The sequence below is a fragment of the Mixophyes fleayi genome, chromosome 6 (assembly GCF_038048845.1).
Source record: "Mixophyes fleayi isolate aMixFle1 chromosome 6, aMixFle1.hap1, whole genome shotgun sequence".
Taxonomy (NCBI): Eukaryota; Metazoa; Chordata; class Amphibia; order Anura; family Limnodynastidae; genus Mixophyes; species Mixophyes fleayi.
Window position 1 is genome coordinate 209,243,705 of NC_134407.1, and position 20,152 is coordinate 209,263,856.

At 41.3% G+C, this 20,152-nt stretch overlaps 1 protein-coding gene across 1 annotated transcript in view; it reads right to left on the bottom strand.

The window, feature by feature from the left end:
* Positions 1-20,152, bottom strand: part of LOC142095275 (pendrin-like) — a 69,899-nt gene that overhangs the window by 40,015 nt on the left and 9,732 nt on the right. Inside the window, exon 3 of the mRNA XM_075178216.1 lies at positions 14,541-14,680. Coding sequence (XP_075034317.1) covers positions 14,541-14,680 — 140 coding nt within the window. The remainder of the gene's footprint in view (positions 1-14,540; positions 14,681-20,152) is intronic.

A 20,152-nucleotide genomic window follows, 5' to 3' on the forward strand; every position in this document is an offset into this window, starting at 1 on the left:
TGCGTTGGCCTATGTATGGACTTCTGAGCATGTGCGGGGGCCTACGCATGGGCTTCTAAGCATGTGCGGGGGCCTACGCATGGGCTTCTGAGCACGTGTGGTGGTCTACATATGGACTTCTGAGCATATGCGGGGGCCTACGCATGGGCTTCTGAGCATGTGCGGTGGCCTACATATGGACTTCTGAGCATGTGCGTTGGCCTACATATGGACTTCTGAGCATGTGCGTTGGCCTATGTATGGACTTCTGAGCATGTGCGGGGGCCTACGCATGGGCTTCTAAGCATGTGCGGGGGCCTACGCATGGGCTTCTGAGCACGTGTGGTGGTCTACATATGGACTTCTGAGCATGTGCGGGGCCTACGCATGGGTTTCTGAGCATGTGCGATGGCCTCCATATGGACTTCTGAGCATGTGCATTGGCCTACGTATGGACTTCTGAACATGTGCGTTGGCCTATGTATGGACTTCTGAGCATGTGCGGGGGCCTACGCATGGGCTTCTAAGCATGTGCGGGGGCCTACGCATGGGCTTCTGAGCACGTGTGGTGGTCTACATATGGACTTCTGAGCATGTGCGGGGCCTACGCATGGGTTTCTGAGCATGTGCGATGGCCTCCATATGGACTTCTGAGCATGTGCATTGGCCTACGTATGGACTTCTGAACATGTGCGTTGGCCTATGTATGGACTTCTGAGCATGTGCGGGGGCCTACGCATGGGCTTCTGAGCATGTACGGGGTCTACGCATGGACTTCCGAGAATGTGCCGGCGTCCTGATTCACTGCACTTGCTCTGAGATGATATTGGATTTAGACAGTGGTGGAACTACTACTGTTGCAGGCAGAGCGGAGGCTTCAGACCGCCTTCTTGGCTCCGGCCCCATAGCCGCTGCACCCCCTGTACGACGGTAGTTATGCCACTGTATAATGGGCACCTGTAGACACCCACCGCTTAGCGATGTTAGCCTGCATTATACACTAGCCAAAACACACAGAACATGTATCTCCTCTGGTTCTGTAACAGAACAGAACATGGTGACGCTGTTTCCTACCACAGATAAACTCTTATCAGTTGGTATTTCTGTTTTCCTCTGTTAATTTTTCTTTGCTGATGAAATACAAACTTGTGCACTTTACAGAGAAAAAGTCACTTCTCGGCAAACGCTGCCCTCAGACTTGGACCTACTCTGCCTAATGCCAATCCCATCCCTGCTGATCTGACTGTATTTCCAGAGTCTCCTACGCCCTGCGTTGTACGATAAGTTACTATCGTCACAATGGTCACAATGGACATACATTCCTTTCAATACCTTTATCATCAGTGGTCATGAAAAACTCTTTTAATATTCACTGTGTGACTTGTGATTATCTCACACACATAACTGATCTATAAAGATTAGATTTTACTGTGAGGAATCAGCTGTTGTAAGATTGACTGTATTTTAAAAGGCTACATGGAATTTCACTAGGTTGACTAGAGATGTTTGTATTACATTCAACAGTTCAATGTAAGTGTTATTTCATTATTTAAGGACCAATTTATATTAGGTTCTGAAATACTTTTCCCCAGCATATTCAAGGGAAAGTCCATCTTCAGACATGACTCTTTATATAGTACAATTTTTAATATCTATATTGGAAAGTTTATCTTGCTGGGAGAATGGTGGGTCCCACCAATCCTGACATGCAGTCTCACCAAACTCTCATTAATCCAGAGAAAAAGTGGGAAAGGAGAGAAAAAGTGTGAGTGTACAGAAACAGTGGGAGGGGAGAGATGAAGTGGAAGAGGATAGAAAAAGTGGTAAGGGAAAGTAAAAGTGTCAGGGAAAGTAAAAGTGTCAGGGAGAGAAAAAGTGGGAGAGCATAGAAAAATTGGGAGAAGAGAGAGTGGAGAGAGAAAAACTGGGAGCGGACAGAAACAGTAGGAGGGGAGAGGAAAAGTGGACGAGGAGAGAAAAAGTGGGAGAGAAGAGTAAAAGTGGGAGGAGAGAGAAAAAATGGTAGTGGAGAGAGAAAAAGAAAGGTAAGGGAGTGAGGTGAAAGGGGGTCTGCATACATGCTGTCCCCCCTTTCCTCTCTGAATCCACTCACAGGTTTTCAATCAAAAGGGAGATTTACTCCACAACAATGTCAAGTAGTCTGTGTAAATGTTTTGACCAGCTAGTGAGCTTCTTCAGACACTGCTTGATATTTTTGGGAATTAAACGTCACTATTGATTAAATAGTATATGTATTTTTTTCTACAAAAGTACTTTTATTGCTATCGATATTTTTATTGCAATGCATTTCTTAATATCTTAATTGTGGGAATATTTTTGTTATTGCCAAAGCCTAACTCCATTCAGTTGGCATTTATATATGTTAATTGACACCATCTAAGCCTTAGGCTGGGTACACAATACATAATTTTCCGACCAATGTGTTATCTACAGCGATTGTACCAGCGAATGAAAAAAAAAAGGAAGTTATGATCAGCAGCCGATTCATGCGAACACACTATACATGTTTTAAAAGATTTACCCTCAGATCTGTACTCTTCAGCTGTCATAACCGTCGGCTGAAAAGATCATGACTCTGTAAACTCTACGGAGATCCTGATCGTGACTACATACACACTGCAGGATTAGAACGACATTGGAAGGAGATTTATAGTTCTGCTGAACAATCAAATGAAACGACGATCGGTACTTTGGAACGACTATCGTTCAGCGTTTAAGTATAAACACTAATGCGATATTGGCCAGAACGGTCGTTTATCGCTCAATTGACCCAATAGTCAGCTGAAAACCTGTAGTGTGTACCTAGCATCAAACATAAAATAATCAAATGAGGTCTGGTTTCAAATAAAGAGTTAGTGCAATATTTTGGAAGCAATTAAATACCGCCAGAATAGAACGGGTCAGGTTGACTTGTAGATTGCAATCTACTTTTGCTAGTTCTTCAGTGACTTCAACCATCTCAGTCATTCGAGGTTGAGAAGTTTATTTTTAGATGGCTATGTCAGAACACTAACAGTTAAGTTTTTCATCGCTGCAGTTATAGGCCTATCACAGATACTTTATAAGCCAGTGACTCCTCATTAAGTTAAAAGCAGCGACAATCTCAAGTTGGGAATAGGTAAACCAGAGCTTCTAAGTAAATACAGGGGAGCGACAGAACTCGTTTTGCCTTAGTTAACCCTTGTGTTGTGGCATATGCTAAATGCTGACTCATCTGAACAGGAAAATTACAGTGATCCTAGGCAAGAAAAGAACTGCAAATCCTAAGTAAAATGAAATACTCGGCCAGGCTGAAAAAAATGAAAATGACTGAATCCTATTGAACAGCAGGGGGTAAATGTATCATACTCCGGTTTTTCAACTCGCGGGAGTTCGGCGAGATGACAGCTTAAATTTAAAGCGACCCTGCCTTGTAAAGGCAAGTTTCACTTTACAAGGCAGCGTCACTTTAAATTTTAGCTGTCATCTCGCCGGACTCCCGCGAGTTGAAGAACCCGGAGTATGATACATTTACCCCCAGGTGTAGACAAAGCAGCGTTTATTCTTTATCTTTCCCCATAATGACTTTCCACTAAACCAGTGGTGATTACCAGGGGTGCAAGACACCCTTGTGTGAAAGAAAATAATGTATTTTTAAAGTAGCATCTATTGCTGGGGAAAATTAGTGCCCCAAGAAGTCACAGTGACCCTACAACAGTTGAGTGACACTTGCCAAGAATAATTTTCCATGGCATATTTTTATGTAACTCAGAAATGGATCCTGGATTCTAGAAACTCAAGCAATAGCAAAGGGCACTATCTATAATCTATGGGCCTGATTCATTAAGGATCTTAACTTGAGAAACTTCTTATTTCAGTCTCCTGGACAAAACCATGTTACAATGCAAGGGGTGCAAAGTAGGATTTTGTTTTGCACATACGTTAAATACTGACTGTTTTTTCATGTAGCACACAAATATCAACTTTACATTTCAGTGTACAAATAAGCTATCAAGTATTTGTGTGCTACATGAAAAAACAGTCAGTATTTAACTTATGTGCAAAACAAAATCCTACCTTGCACCCCTTGCATTGTAACATGGTTTTGTCCAGGAGACTGAAAAAAGAAGTTTCTCAAGTTAAGATCCTTAATGAATCAGGCCCTATATATTTTATAATATCAAATAGACAGGGGCGCTTCCATGGTGTATTAACCAAGTAAAATGTTTTATTCAAAACAATAAAATGCACGTACCAGAATATAAAAGTTTTCAGGCATTGAACATTAACACGGCAGGCATCAGCTCAATATAGCTCTTAAATGTATCCACCGTCACCTCTACGCGTTTCATCACAAGGACTTCGTCAGGAGGTATGAATCTCTATACAAAGGTTTACCTGATATCAGGCTATTTGCAGATAACACAACAGGTACCAGGTCTTTGGGTGTATACGCAGTGGGTGTTCTGACACAATGTCCCATTTCATTCTGTACACATCTTAGTAGAGATCAAGTTGCTGATCTCTATGCCTATATTTTTTTTTATTAAGATTTGAGGATACAAGGGGTGCTGATTGCGGACAAAATAAGGCACTGGTGTGTACAGACAGACCCCCAATTTATTAATAATGGGAAATGATTTCCTGTCTGTATCCGGGGCTATAATTAAGCCAACGTGTTTTTATGTGATGCCCATCCATATTACTCACAATGTTTCCTGCTTCCATAATGAATATGATTTGATGAGCAGGAGAAACAACTGGTCCATCTATCTGGCTCAATGTAATATTTTGTTGTTATTATATGTTTAGGTTTTTATTTGGTGTGATTTATTATTCATATTTTCACCATGGGCTTGTATTTCTCCATATGACGCCCATCCCATCTCTGGACATTATGTTGAAGTTGGTGACTGACCTAATTTTGGTTTAGCACCACATTGATTTATCTACAGGTATTTATATAGCTACTGTAAGTAGCTACATATAACAGGTCAATTTGCTTTTCTAGAAAGGGATCATTGATGCCAAACTGCAGGCATAGGGACCAATACAAACTGAATGTGCTAGAGTGACTGGAGGGTGTCTTAGCTAAAACCAGCTTCATTAGCCCTGAAGGGCAGCATGGTGGCCTAGTGGTTAGCACTTCTGTCTCACAGCACTGGGGTCATGAGTTCAATTCCCAACCATGGCCTTATCTGTGTGGAGTTTGTATATTCTCCCTGTGTTTGCGTGGGTTTCCTCCGGGTGCTCCGGTTTCCTCCCACACTCCAAAAACATAATGATAGGTTAATTGGCTGCATAGTCTCTCTCTGTCTGTGTGTGTATGTTAGGGAAATTAGACTGTAAGCTCCAATGGGGCAGGGACTGATGTGAGTGAGTTCTCTGTACAGCGCTGAGGAATCAGTGGCGTTATATAAATAAATGGTGATGATGATGACTGCAATATCACTACAGAATTATAAGGCTTAGCAAGACCTGTTGGGTAGTTTATATCAGCAGAACTGGAAGGAGAATTTGCAGACAGTCTAACTAACGATGAGCAGGCTCGGATTATCGCAATCCGAGCCCACCCGAACAGTGCGGATCCGAGGGCGATCCGAGCACTGTTCGAGTATTTCCGGCGGAGAGAAACAATGAAAAAGAGGCTCTGACTCCAAATCCCGCCGTCAGATCTCGCAATACTCGGATTCTATAAATTCCTCGCTTGCCACCGCCATCTTCAGTTGGGCATTGATCAGGGTAGCATGAGGTTGGGTTTTTAGTGGTGCTGTGTCCTTCTCCTCTGTCCTGCTGAGTCCAGTGGTGCTTTGTCCTGTGCTCTGTCCTGCTGAGTCCAGTGGTGCTGTGTCCTGTGTCCTGTGCTCTGTCCTGCTGAGTCCAGTGGTGCTCTGTCCTGCTGAGTCCAGTGGTGCTGTGTCCTGTGTCCTGTGCTCTGTCCTGCTGAGTCCAGTGGTGCTTTGTCCAGTGCTCTGTCCTGCTGAGTCCAGTGGTGCTGTGTCCTGTGCTCTGTCCTGCTAAGTTCATTGTTATAAAAAAATAATAAAAAAATTCTAAAAAATTATACAAAAATAATAAAAAAAAAATTGTAATTTTTTTTTAAAAAAAGTATAAAAAATGTTCTACTGCAATATATAACTACGTTCACTGTTCCTGCAGTCCAGAAATATTAGTACTGCAATATTTAACTACGTTCACTGTTCCTGCAGTCCAGAAATATTATTACTGCAATATTAAACTACGTTCACTGTTCCTGCAGTCCAGAAATATTAGTACTGCAATATTTAACTACGTTCACTGTTCCTGCAGTCCAGAAATATTATTACTGCAATATTAAACTACGTTCACTGTTCCTGCAGTCCAGAAATATTAGTACTGCAATATTTAACTACGTTCACTGTTCCTGCAGTCCAGAAATATTATTACTGCAATATTAAACTACGTTCACTGTTCCTGCAGTCCAGAAATATTAGTACTGCAATATTTAACTACGTTCACTGTTCCTGCAGTCCAGAAATATTAGTACTGCAATATCTAACTACGTTCACTGTTCCTGCAGTCCAGAAATATTAGTACTGCAATATTTAACTACGTTCACTGTTCCTGCAGTCCAGAAATATTATTACTGCAATATTAAACTACGTTCACTGTTCCTGCAGTCCAGAAATATTAGTACTGCAATATTTAACTACGTTCACTGTTCCTGCAGTCCAGAAATATTATTACTGCAATATTAAACTACGTTCACTGTTCCTGCAGTCCAGAAATATTAGTACTGCAATATTTAACTACGTTCACTGTTCCTGCAGTCCAGAAATATTATTACTGCAATATTAAACTACGTTCACTGTTCCTGCAGTCCAGAAATATTAGTACTGCAATATTTAACTACGTTCACTGTTCCTGCAGTCCAGAAATATTATTACTGCAATATTAAACTACGTTCACTGTTCCTGCAGTCCAGAAATATTAGTACTGCAATATTTAACTACGTTCACTGTTCCTGCAGTCCAGAAATATTATTACTGCAATATTAAACTACGTTCACTGTTCCTGCAGTCCAGAAATATTAGTACTGCAATATTTAACTACGTTCACTGTTCCTGCAGTCCAGAAATATTAGTACTGCAATATATAACTACGTTCACTGTTCCTGCAGTCCAGAAATATTAGTACTGCAATATTTAACTACGTTCACTGTTCCTGCAGTCCAGAAATATTATTACTGCAATATTAAACTACGTTCACTGTTCCTGCAGTCCAGAAATATTAGTACTGCAATATTTAACTACGTTCACTGTTCCTGCAGTCCAGAAATATTATTACTGCAATATTAAACTACGTTCACTGTTCCTGCAGTCCAGAAATATTAGTACTGCAATATTTAACTACGTTCACTGTTCCTGCAGTCCAGAAATATTATTACTGCAATATTAAACTACGTTCACTGTTCCTGCAGTCCAGAAATATTAGTACTGCAATATTTAACTACGTTCACTGTTCCTGCAGTCCAGAAATATTAGTACTGCAATATCTAACTACGTTCACTGTTCCTGCAGTCCAGAAATATTAGTACTGCAATATTTAACTACGTTCACTGTTCCTGCAGTCCAGAAATATTATTACTGCAATATTAAACTACGTTCACTGTTCCTGCAGTCCAGAAATATTAGTACTGCAATATTTAACTACGTTCACTGTTCCTGCAGTCCAGAAATATTATTACTGCAATATTAAACTACGTTCACTGTTCCTGCAGTCCAGAAATATTATTACTGCAATATTAAACTACGTTCACTGTTCCTGCAGTCCAGAAATATTAGTACTGCAATATTTAACTACGTTCACTGTTCCTGCAGTCCAGAAATATTATTACTGCAATATTAAACTACGTTCACTGTTCCTGCAGTCCAGAAATATTAGTACTGCAATATTTAACTACGTTCACTGTTCCTGCAGTCCAGAAATATTAGTACTGCAATATCTAACTACGTTCACTGTTCCTGCAGTCCAGAAATATTATTACTGCAATATTAAACTACGTTCACTGTTCCTGCAGTCCAGAAATATTATTACTGCAATATTAAACTACGTTCACTGTTCCTGCAGTCCAGAAATATTATTACTGCAATATTAAACTACGTTCACTGTTCCTGCAGTCCAGAAATATTATTACTGCAATATTAAACTACGTTCACTGTTCCTGCAGTAAAGAAAAATTAGTACTGCAATATTAAACTACGTTCACTGTTCCTGCAGTAAAAAGGAATTTCTACTGCAATATCTAACTACGTTCACTGTTCCTGCAGTAAAAAGGAATTTCTACTGCAATATCTAACTACGTTCACTGTTCCTGCAGTAAAAAGGAATTTCTACTGCAATATCTAACTACGTTCACTGTTCCTGCAGTAAAAAGGAATTTCTACTGCAATATCTAACTACGTTCACTGTTCCTGCAGTAAAAAGGAATTTCTACTGCAATATCTAACTACGTTCACTGTTCCTGCAGTATAAAAAAAATACTACTGCAATATCTAACTACGTTCACTGTTCCTGCAGTCCAGAAAAATTAGTACTGCAATATATAACTACGTTCACTGTTCCTGCAGTCCAAAAAAATTAGTACTGCAATATTTAACTACGTTCACTGTTCCTGCAGTCAAAAATTGTTAAAGTGCGCATGTCCTATTTCACCAACATAAGGGTGGGTGGGAGGGCCCAAGGACAATTCCATCTTGCACCTCTTTTTTTGGCATTATGTGCTCTTTGGGGCCTAGTTTTTCAAACTGCCATCCTGTCTGCCACTGCAGTGCCACTCCTAGATGGGCCACGTGTTTGTGCCGCCCACTTGTGTCGCTTAGCTTAGACATCCAGCTACCTAGGTGCAACCTTTTGGCCAAAAAACAATATTGTGAGGTGTGAGGTGTTCAGAATAGACTGGAAATGAATGTTATTGAGGTTAATAATAGTGTAGTAGTGAAAATAAACCCAAAATATGTATTTTAGCACTTTTTATGCTTTTTAAAAAAAAATCAGAACCCAAAACCTTGAGTGGGGTGTTTTGGCAAACTCAATCAGAACCCAAAACCTGAAGCTAATCAGAACCCAAAACACGAAAAGTGGCCGGTGCACACCCCTAAGTCTAACAGCCGCTGCTTCCTTTAAGTGCTACAGACAGGGTGGAAACTTCCTATCAATGACGTTCGCTCTTCTATAATCAGAGACAGTACTTAGTGAAGGTAAAGAGGGCAATTGTCCTGCGCCCACCACATGACATTTTAGTTTTTATAATTATTTATTTAATTTACACTCCCAGGGATGTGAATCTTTTGTTTGCTTTTAGCTGGCATGGCCAGTTGTATATATTGGCCACCAGGGCGGGAATAGGGGCCACTGACTACATCATTCAGGAAGAGTAGACAGTGCAGCCAACTGCAACTGGACCTTAGTCTACACACCATACGGTGTGCACGTACAGAGGTCCTGCATTTTATAAAAGCTGCTGCTTCACTTCAAAAGTAAAAGCTTCAATACATCTAGTAATTTGGAAAATCAAACCCCTAGATTGGACCCCCTCTGTAAAAATAAAATAAAAGGTTTTATTCCTGGTGGTCATACCTTGGATGACACAAGAAAAATGCTCATCCTAATCTGATGTGTCATTGCCTGGGAGGGGGGGGGAAGGACTGAACAATTGCACGGTCATTGATGCTGAAAAGGCTTTAGATACACCCCCCATTGGAAGTATACAGAGATGTTCCTCTGTGGTTATGGCTTTTCTGTTTTTTTCCTTTACGTTCTGTGGCCAGGGCCGCCATCAGAAATCATGGGGCCCAGTACGGCCCCCTTCCCGGTGAGCATCCCCCCCATGAGCAACAGCGCAACACAAACTTACCTGAGAGCCTGCTGTCTTGCAGTCCGCTGGTCTCCGCTACTCTGCGCTGATGTCTTCAGCCTGGCTGTCACCGTGACAGCCAGGCACCATAATGCGATCGCAGGGGTGGAGGAATCATTCCCCTGCGATCATGTGATCTGGCTGTTGTACCGGGCCCCCTGGAGAGCCCAGGCCCGGTACAACAGTACCCCTTGTACCCCCCTGATGGCGGCCCTGTCTGTGGCATCTTTCTATTTTTATCCATTTGTAGCTGTAGACGTTTTTGGGTTTAATTGCAAACACGTCCAGATCGCAAACAGAAAAGCAGAAGTGTCTCTTGTCCCCCATCATTTTTCCCGTTTCTATGCAAATCGGTAATCTGTGTCTTACTAACTGGACAGATTACAGGGAAAAGGTAAATCTAGATCTATGATCTATGTAAACTATATTTTATGACTTGACAACTAAAATATAGTATTCAGAAACAAGGCTCTTATAAATATTCATAAATTCTTCACTGACATAGGTATTGCTGAACAAAATTTGACTAGCCAGAAAATGTTCAAATGCTATATCTCTTTACTTAAAAATACACACATGATTTTTTTCATTAGATTGCTGCTTTAACTTAAATCACTGTGATGGGCTATAAGAACAATGTTAATATTTACCATTTCCCCTTGCTTTTTCAGGATCATTTATGATTTATGATTCTGGACTACCATGACAACCACAGTCACATGGCACATGATGCAGTGAGCAGAGAGGCTTTGGAACTCCCCTCTGAGCTCTGTCTGAACTATGACATACCCCTCCTCCACCCTCTGCCATCCCATGACATGCTGAGAGCTGTGAGCCTGTGTCTGTGTAGCAGACTGACAATGCTTGTATCTGGCAGCTAGCTTTTGAAAAGGAGATAATGGTTTGTAGGTAAATAGGTAAGAAATATGTCTATCTGATGCATGCTTGAAAGGTACTTAGCTTACTATTTAAAGACAAATAAATTAAATCTATGTAGGAATTCTGCTTTAATGCTTCAGAACTCAATAAAACTAAGGCATGGATGGTATGAGACACCTGCCGACCAATTGCTTGTGACTCAAACACAAATAGCATGGAGATAATAGTTTTAAATCATTGGAAGCAGCAAGTTTCTCCACCTGAAATGAATATGGTTAAAGAACGATGGGATTTACCATCTGAAGCCTTTACAGTCATGGCCAAAAGTTTTGAGAATGACACAAGTATTGGTTTTCACAACGTTTGGTGCTTCAGTGTTTATAGACCTTTCTGCCAGATGTTGCTATGGTATACTGAAGTACAATTACAAGCATTTCATAAGTGTCAAAGGCTTTTATTGACAATTTCATTTAGTTTATGTAAAGAGTTAATATTTGCAGTGTTGACCCTTCTTTTGAAGATCTCTGCAATTCGCCCTGGCATGCTGTCAGTCAACTTCTGGGCCACATACTGACTGATGGCTGCCCATTTTTGCTTAATCAATCCTTGGAGTTTGTCAGAATGTGTTGGTTTTTGTTTGTCCACCCATCTTTTGAGGATTGACCACAAGTTATCAATGGGATTAATGTCTGGGGACTTTCCTGGCCATGTACCAAAATTAGGATGTTTATATCCCCGAGCCACTTAGTTATCAATTTTGCCTTATGGCAAAGTGCTCCATCATTCTGGAAAAGGCATTGTTCGTCACTAAACTGTTCTTGGATGGTTGGGAGAAGTTGCTCTTGGAGGATGTTTTGGTACCATTCTTTATTCATGACTGTGTTCTTAGGCAAAATTGTGAGTGAGCCCACTCCCTTGGCTGAGAAGCAACCCCACACATGTATGGTCTCAGGATGCTTTACTGTTTGCATGACACAGGACTGATGGTAGCACTCACCTTTCCTTCTCCGGACAAGCGTTTTTCCAGATGTCCCAAACAATCTGAGAAAATGACTTTACCCCGGTCCTCAGCAGTCCAATCCCTGTACCTTTTGCAGAATATGAGTCTGTCCCTGAAGTATTCCTGGAGAGAAGTGGCTTTTTTGCTGGCATTCTTGACACCAGGCTATCCTCCAAAAGTCTTCGCCTCACTGTGCAAGCAAATGCACTCACAGCTGCCTGCTGCCATTCCTGAGCAAGCTCTGCACTGTTGGTGCCCCCATCTCACGGCTGAATCAACTTTAAGAGACGGTCCTGGCATTTGCTGGATGTTCTTGGGTGCCCTGAAGCCTTCTTCACAACTATTGAACCTCTCTCCTTGAAGTTCATGATGATCCGATAAATGGTTGATTTAGGTGCAATCTTACTAGCAGCAATATCCTTGCCCGTGAAGTCCTTTTTGTGCAAAGCAATGATGACTGCACGTGTTTCCTTGCAGGTAACCATGGTTAACAGAGGAAGAACAATGATTTCAAGCACCACCCTCCTTTTAAAGCGTCCAGTCTGTTATTCTAACTCAATCAGCATGACAGAGTGATTTCCAGCCTTGTCCTTGTGAACACTCTCACCTGTGTTAATGAGAGAATCACTCACCTGATGTCAGCTGGTCCTTTTGTGGCAGGGTTGAAATGCAGTGGAAATGTTTTTGGGATAAAGTTCATTGTCATGGCAAAGAGGGACTTTGAAATTAATTGCAATTCATCTGATCACTCTTCATGACATTCTGAAGTATATCCAAATTACCATCATAAGAACTGAGGCAGCAGACTTTGAGAAAAATAATATTTGTGTCATTCTGAAAACTTTTGGCTATGACTGTATAATGACATTAATCTCTAACATAAATCAGAATATGTTAGTGGTTTTATTAGATACCTAACCAAAGAAATCTTACCTCTTCCATGTTTCAATTGGAAACTTTGTGCCCTCTATGTACTTTCATGCAATAAATAGCACACATGGGGCATATTCAATTGGCCGCATTACTGTCAAAAGTAACGCGGCTTGCGCACTATTACCATTATTCGGTACCTTTAATGCCGGCTTTCTGCTCGCAGCTCAGGGAGCTGTAAGCTGAGATCCGGGTTACTTTTAACACGGCGTTACTTTTGCGAGTAACGTTGCTAATTGAATATGCCCCATAGACCATTGTAAATACTGTTAGTCGCGGCGGCCGCGGGCACCGCTGCGATGCTGTCAGTGCTCTTCCCGGCGTCCCTATGACGACCGGGACGTCACTTCCTGTAGCTTCGTCCCGGTTGCCTGGGCAACAACCGGGACGCTGGGGAGCTTCTGGCGCCGCGCCCGGCCAGCTGTCAAACAGTCGGGCGCATGCGCACAGGGGATTACAGGGCCAGCCGTTCAAGGCTGATTAGAGATCGTGGTTACTGCTGGCACTCTGCTATTCCCATTGGCTGCAGGCTCTGCATGTTCATCATTCTGCAGCTGAGGACATATTCTGGACTGTGTCCTGATTGGCCATCTGTACTATTTAAGGCAGTGAGGACTGGGCCTCACTGCCGGTTGTAGCGTCCTGTTTACAGTTCTGCTGCCTGCTACTTTATCTATGTGCCTGGTGTCTAACCTAAGATAGATTTTCTGTGTATGACCCTTGCTTGTTCCTGGACTTTGAACCTGTGCTTCTGACCCTGACCAATTGCCTGAACCCAGATTGTGCTTCTCTGCTAGTGCCCCTGACCTTTCGCCTGTCCCTGGATTCCGAACCTGTGCCTGTGACCTCTGACCCTGGTTTGTCCTGTGCATACGCTGTCTGCTGCCGGCATCAACCCTGTCTGAACCCCACGCTGCTGTCCGCCATAACACTCCATCCCTGGGTTCTCCTTAGCCGGTACACAACTCTCGACTCTCTGTCAGCCTGCGGCCAAGTCTGTCCCCACCACTAGGGGCTTCAGTGAACACCAGGCTTTCGGAGTAGACTCTGGGTTTTGTTGTACCAGCTGGAGGAGTTCCTAACAAATACAAAATCAAAATGAAAAACTGTGTCTTAAAATTTAAACTCCTCAGTCTTACATAAAAGCTCTCATCCAATTTTCCCATCCACATCTCCAACCTCATTTCTACCCACAGTACTTCTCACCCCCTTTTCTCTCCCAATGACCACTGCTTCACTACTTAACTGATTTCCTCTTCCCACTCCCGCCTCCAGGACTTCACCTGGGCTGCTTCCCAGCTGTGGAACAATCTCCCACTCTGTATCATGTTAATCTCTACTCTCCAAGGCTTCAAGTGTGCCCTTAAGACTCATTTTCATATTTAAGTATTCAGTTCTCCTCCTAACTCCCATGTCTCGGCTATCCCTCTCACTCCCCCACTCGGTAGCACCCTATTTGTGTCTTCACCTTCCCTTTAGGATGTAAGCTCTCACATGCAGGGCCCTCTTTTCTTGTGTTCTTCCATTATTCCAGCACCCTCTGTACCTATTGGCCTGCTTCCCTAGCCCTGTTTTCTTGAGCTCAGGCCTACTTCACGTTGGACATTACCATCACTCACTGTCCTATAAATAATTTTATCTGCATTACCATGTTACCTGTGTATTATTTGTTTATTCTGTATGTCTAGTCTTTGTGTTTTTGTTTTTCTTGTATTATATATTGTGTAATGTGTTATGGAGCATTGCTGTCTGTATATGTCATGTACGGCCCTGCGGACCTTTTGTGGCGACTTATAAATAAACAATAGTAATTATAATAATGGTGGCTCAGTCATTATCATTGCCACATAAACTCACCCTGCAGAGTCGATACCAGTCCAGTGCTCACCCCTGCAATGATGTCGTGTACAGCCCATTCCTTCCACCTGTATTTGGGCAGCCAGTCCAATATTGGAAAAATCGATTTGATAATCAAGAGGAGTCTTCTACTTGAGCAGCTGTTGGATAAAAATCATACAAAAATGATCATGTAAAATACAAGTGAACGGGCATCGGTTATTCTGCAGGCAAAAACTCAGTTCTCTCTAATAAAGCAGGATTACATTTCAGCAGTCAGTGGCATTTATGTACTCAGAAGACAAAGAGATGACGTAATTACTAAGGAAGGCGCTATACAGAAGAAAACAAATGAAAAACTCTTACCGCTCCAGTGCGGTACAGCTGAGTACTGCTCCGCTGATTCGGTTGGAATTTAGTGATAAAATGCGATAGGCGCCGATAAAAAAAATCTTCAATATCGGCACTTGTTAATAAATAGACCCCTAAGTTCTTATTTTATCATGAGTCTATTTTCACACAGTTGTAAATGTTTAAACTGACACTGATAAGATTGCCATCAGGATGAGCAATTTTGTTAGAGGGAGTGTACTTTGAAGAACATGGGCGGTATCGGGTTTTCCATAAAAATATCGGACCAGTGCATTTAACTTTTGGGAAGGTGCCCTCAGTCCCGTCCAGACCGTCTAGATACCTACTGCACATGCTCAGTGCGGTCTGCCCATAGAGTCTACTGTGCATGCACTATTCTACTTCTTTACTGTGTATGAGTGCCGCGGTTCTGCATGGAAGTGCAGTATTTAACTCCTTGTGCAATTACCCTGGTTCTCATGACTGTTTATTGCATATACAAACCTGTATCCAGTATACAATAAACCAACGTTCTGCTTAAAATTATAATGTGTAGACTATCCTCCATACTCACATCTGCTGACACCTGTTACTATCCAACTTCAAATCAGAAGAAATGGCAAATATAGCAAAGTCCTTTATTTGAATTAAGGTGAAGATGTAGACTCCAGGTGCATGCATGGGCTTCGTAAAACCAAGAGGCTCTGAGAATTTTTCCACGTGGAAATTTGCAATGGAGATGTAGTTAAAACGTGAGAAATTGTGGAAGGTCACAAGTGACCCAGGTGACAACCCAAATCTCGATGATGTGGATAGGGCCATTGGAACCATTGGCTTAGCTGTGGAACAGCTAAGCCAATAGTTCCAATGGCCCCAACAGCTAAGCTCAATCATGGTTTCAATGGCCCCAACAGCTAAGCTCAATCATGGTTTCAATGGCCCCAATCATGGTTCCAATGGCCCCAACAGCTAAGCTCAATCATGGTTTCAATGGCCCCAATCATGGTTCCAATGGCCCCAACAGCTAAGCTCAATCATGGTTTCAATGGCCCCAATCATGGTTCCAATGGCCCCAACAGCTAAGCTCAATCATGGTTTCAATGGCCCCAATCATGGTTCCAATGGCCCCAACAGCTAAGCTCAATCATCAAAGGGATGGCAAAAAACATGTGTGTTACCCTGCAGACAGCTTGTGAAGATATTGATCTCATGAGAAGACTAAATCTAAGGTGTACAGATCCAAATTAAGTAAGTGTACAGACATGAACGAATACATCGATACGCAGTGGCCAAAGTGGAAATGTAGAAGTGGCAGTATGAAAAATGTAATGCAAATGTACATTTAATGGAATTTTATAGGTTTAAAATGAAGGCAGATGGAAAAATGGCTGTGTGGCATACCTCGTCATACACCCACTCTCCATTTCACAGCAGTTAATGTCTGTTGGAGCCCAAGTGGATAACAAAGAGGTCACACTGCTATGTCACAGAACTGGACCTCTGAATTCAAATTCCTAATAGTGGCATTGGAGTCATGTGCCACCAAATTAAGTACAGAGGTCATAAGGGCGAAATTGTGACAATTCCAGGAGCTCTGGACACTAAGGCTGAATCAACTGCTTTACTCACTAAGGACACTAAGTTTAAGACACTGAAGTACAAGGGCATTATTTGTCACAAAATGGGACATAAAGCCTCGGAGTGAAGACTGAAAATGCAGAATGGCACGAAAAACAACTGTGATAAAAACAACGAGTCAGCTGTGAATGTGGTGGACAGACACAGAAAGGACTGTTGGTCACACGGACTCAGGAGCCACCAGACACTTCAGATGTAATAAGCACTGATTCATTTTATTGAGTGAGTCTGATTCTATCACAGTCAGAAAAGTGAAGTCATACACAAGATCAAGGATACAAAACTTTGGTGGAGACACAAACGGGTCATAAACCTAATAAGAGCTTTGTTAACTTTCTGAGAAATCATGGAGTTCACCATCAGTTGGCATTGTCGACACAGTTGACTATTGCGAGACACGACACTCGCCTGAACAAAATGGTGTAAGTGAACGTGCAAATCGTACAATAGTTGAAAGAGCACATACTATGTTGAGTGACGTTGGCCTAGAAAAGTCATTTTGGGCTGAAGTAGTACAAACAGCGGTTATTTAAAAAATTATGCACCCTCTGTTGCGGTAAAAGGCAAGAGACCATTTGAAGCATGGTCTGGTAGAAAGCCTAATGTCAGTCATCTTAGGGTGTTTGGAGCAAAGGCTACAGGCTTTGGGACATTATAAACAAGAAACTTATCAAATCGAGAGACGTCATATTTCATGAAACAGCATCAGCTAGTGGAGAAATAGAACTTGAATTTAAGAAGAGGTGGAAATACTTGACATAACCACATTCTCCAGTACATCTTTGAATCTTGACAACCAGCAGGAGACAAGAACTCATGTAACAAGTAATAAAGGGAAACCTCCAAGGAGATATAGTGATGAATATGCCAATATTGTATTCTCAGAACCACAATATTTGCAGGAAGCCAAATTCAATGATCAATGGGAATATTGGAAACCAGCCATAGATGAAGAGATGACCCCTTTAGATGAAAACCTGGACTGTTGTCAATAGGCCAAGCCACCATAAAAGAATTAAAAACAAATGGGTTTTCTGTTTAAAGTCAAAAACAGATGGAATGATTGCCCGTTACAAACTCGTCTTGTTGAAAAAGGGTTTTACTCAAAGGTCTGGAAATTGATTACGGGGAAATCTTCTTGTCTTTGACAAGATACCGTACACTTCGTTTAGTTATTGCCATATCTATGTTGCATGAGTTTTTACTGTATCAATTAGAATTTGATTCTGCTTTCTTAAATGAGGAATTATATGAAGATATCTAGATGGAGCCCCGAGAGAATATTAATGAGAACATGTTTCCAGAAGGAAAAGTGTATTTATTAAGAAAATCTTTGTACGGCTTAAAGCAAAGTGGTCGATGTTGGTTCGACAAGCTAGACATTATGTTGATTGACATGGGCTTTGTACAATCAGAGACTGACCACTGTTTTGCCACAAAGTAATAGATGGAAAGCTGTTCATCGTTGTTGCATATGTGGATAATTTGTTGCTGGCAGGTCAGAAAAAAAACCACATAGTCAATGTAAAAAGTCTGTTGGGAGAAAAGTTAAGATTGAAAGACTTAGGTCCTGCAGATCACCTGTTGGGAATGAAAGTGTCACAAAATCTGAATGCTGGGACTGTCACCAAAGATCAATGTTCCCAGCAATGTTACATTGAGGCTATACTTTTTAAGTATGGGATAGATGCTACACTAGTAAATACTCCTGCTGATAAAAGTACAAAATTAGCCAAAGATATGTCACCAAAAAGTGAATCTGAAATAGAAGAGATAAAATAAATCCCCTATCAGAATGCAGTTCGAAGCTTAATGTATGCAAGTGTTGGAACTTGTCCCAACAACACACATGTAATGAACCGAGTGAGTCCATTTGTAATAAATCCCAGGAAAAAGCATTGGACAGCTGTTTAGACAAGTTCATTAAAACTAAAGTTCTCAAAATCCAAGACTTCAAAATTAGAAATTTTCTGCATAGCCTATTGGGGAGCAGATAAAGATGATCATGGATTATACACTGGTTACCTATTTGAATTAGCAGACACAGTGGTCAGCAGTCTACAGTTTCTCTTTCTAGTACCAAAGCAGAGTATATGGCTTTAACAGATGCAGCTAAAGGATCCTTATAAATTAAAAAGACTTTGTGTGAACTACATCTTTGCGCAGAGTTGAGACCATCAACATCAGATGTGATAACAGAGGTGCCATTGATTTGTCAGCCAGTACCAACCATCATGTCAGATCGAAACATATTGCTATTATACATCATTTAATTCAAGAACTTGTTGAGAGAAAGTCTATTATTAAATCTTATTGTATGCCACATACATGCTGCTGATATGCTTTTGAAAGTGTTGATTGCATTTTGGATAAAATGTGTTTTGCAATGTTATGAATATTGATGTTTTTGCTGACATTATCTGTTGCATTAACCCCATGTTTTCGGTTACAGGAGAACCACGTGAAAGTTCAATGATAAGATTGATACTCGTGTTTTGTAACTGGAGACATCTCTAAGCGAGGGGGGGTGTTGGGACAGATGAGTTCTGTGTGCTATCTCCAGCATACGCTGTCCCGTTCAGTCCAACTGGTTACCTACTGCACATGCACAATGTGGTTTTCCCATATAGTCTAACGTGCATGCGCTATTCTACTTCTTTACTGCATATAAGTGCTGCGGTGCTACACGAAAGTTCAGTACTTAACTCCTTGTGCAATTACCCTGTTTTTCAAGACTGTTTACTGCATATACAAACCTGCATCCTGTATACAATAAGCCAACACAATATTGCAATGTGTGGACTAACCTCCTTCCTCACATCTGGTGACACCTGTTACAATCTAATAGGCATCTGTTAATAATATTTCCTTTTTAATCATAAATGCATAAACAAGGTTTTGCTTTCCAGGATTAGATATATGTATGCTCTTCAATAGGTAGAGACTGTGCATCATTGTCCACACCTCCGATGTTAGCCCCACAAAATGGTTTTTAAACAAAATCAGAGTTCTCAGTAATAGGGCTGGGGACACTGTTTTCAATAAGATGCCTTTTATAGAAAAAATACATTAATATGAGCATATAAATAATGTACTTAACAACGTATTCGTTTGTGACGCTTAAATTAAAGTCAGTCCGTCAGAAATAAGCTTCATCATTCAATGTATGGGGAAGTCTATTTAACGGTACAAGTACATATCAGGATGGAAATAACAGAAAATGAATGGAACAAATATTTATCTCCTCTGAATTTTAAACCCCTTCACATTTTATGTTTATTCTTATCCTAGGGGGGGAGTTTTAAATTCGTCCAACAATAATTGTTCCCTAGGCAGGAGTAGTGTTTCTCAATGTAATCAGCTTTGATAACACTCCTGAGCAAAATTGAAAATATGAGTCAGGGCCTCTCTCACAGTCCCCACCCCCAATATCTTGCACCACACCCATAATCCACCAGTGGTCAGAATAAACTGCTTATCAAACCTCTCTAATTCCTGCAGAGTTGGCTGATCCCGGACATAAAAAAATTGTGCTACTATTGGCGACTGCGGATATTTATCGGTTTAGTCATTCTATTAACTCTCGGCTCCACACACAAAAAGATCATAGCTTTTAAAATAATGTTCACGACCAAAAAATATAG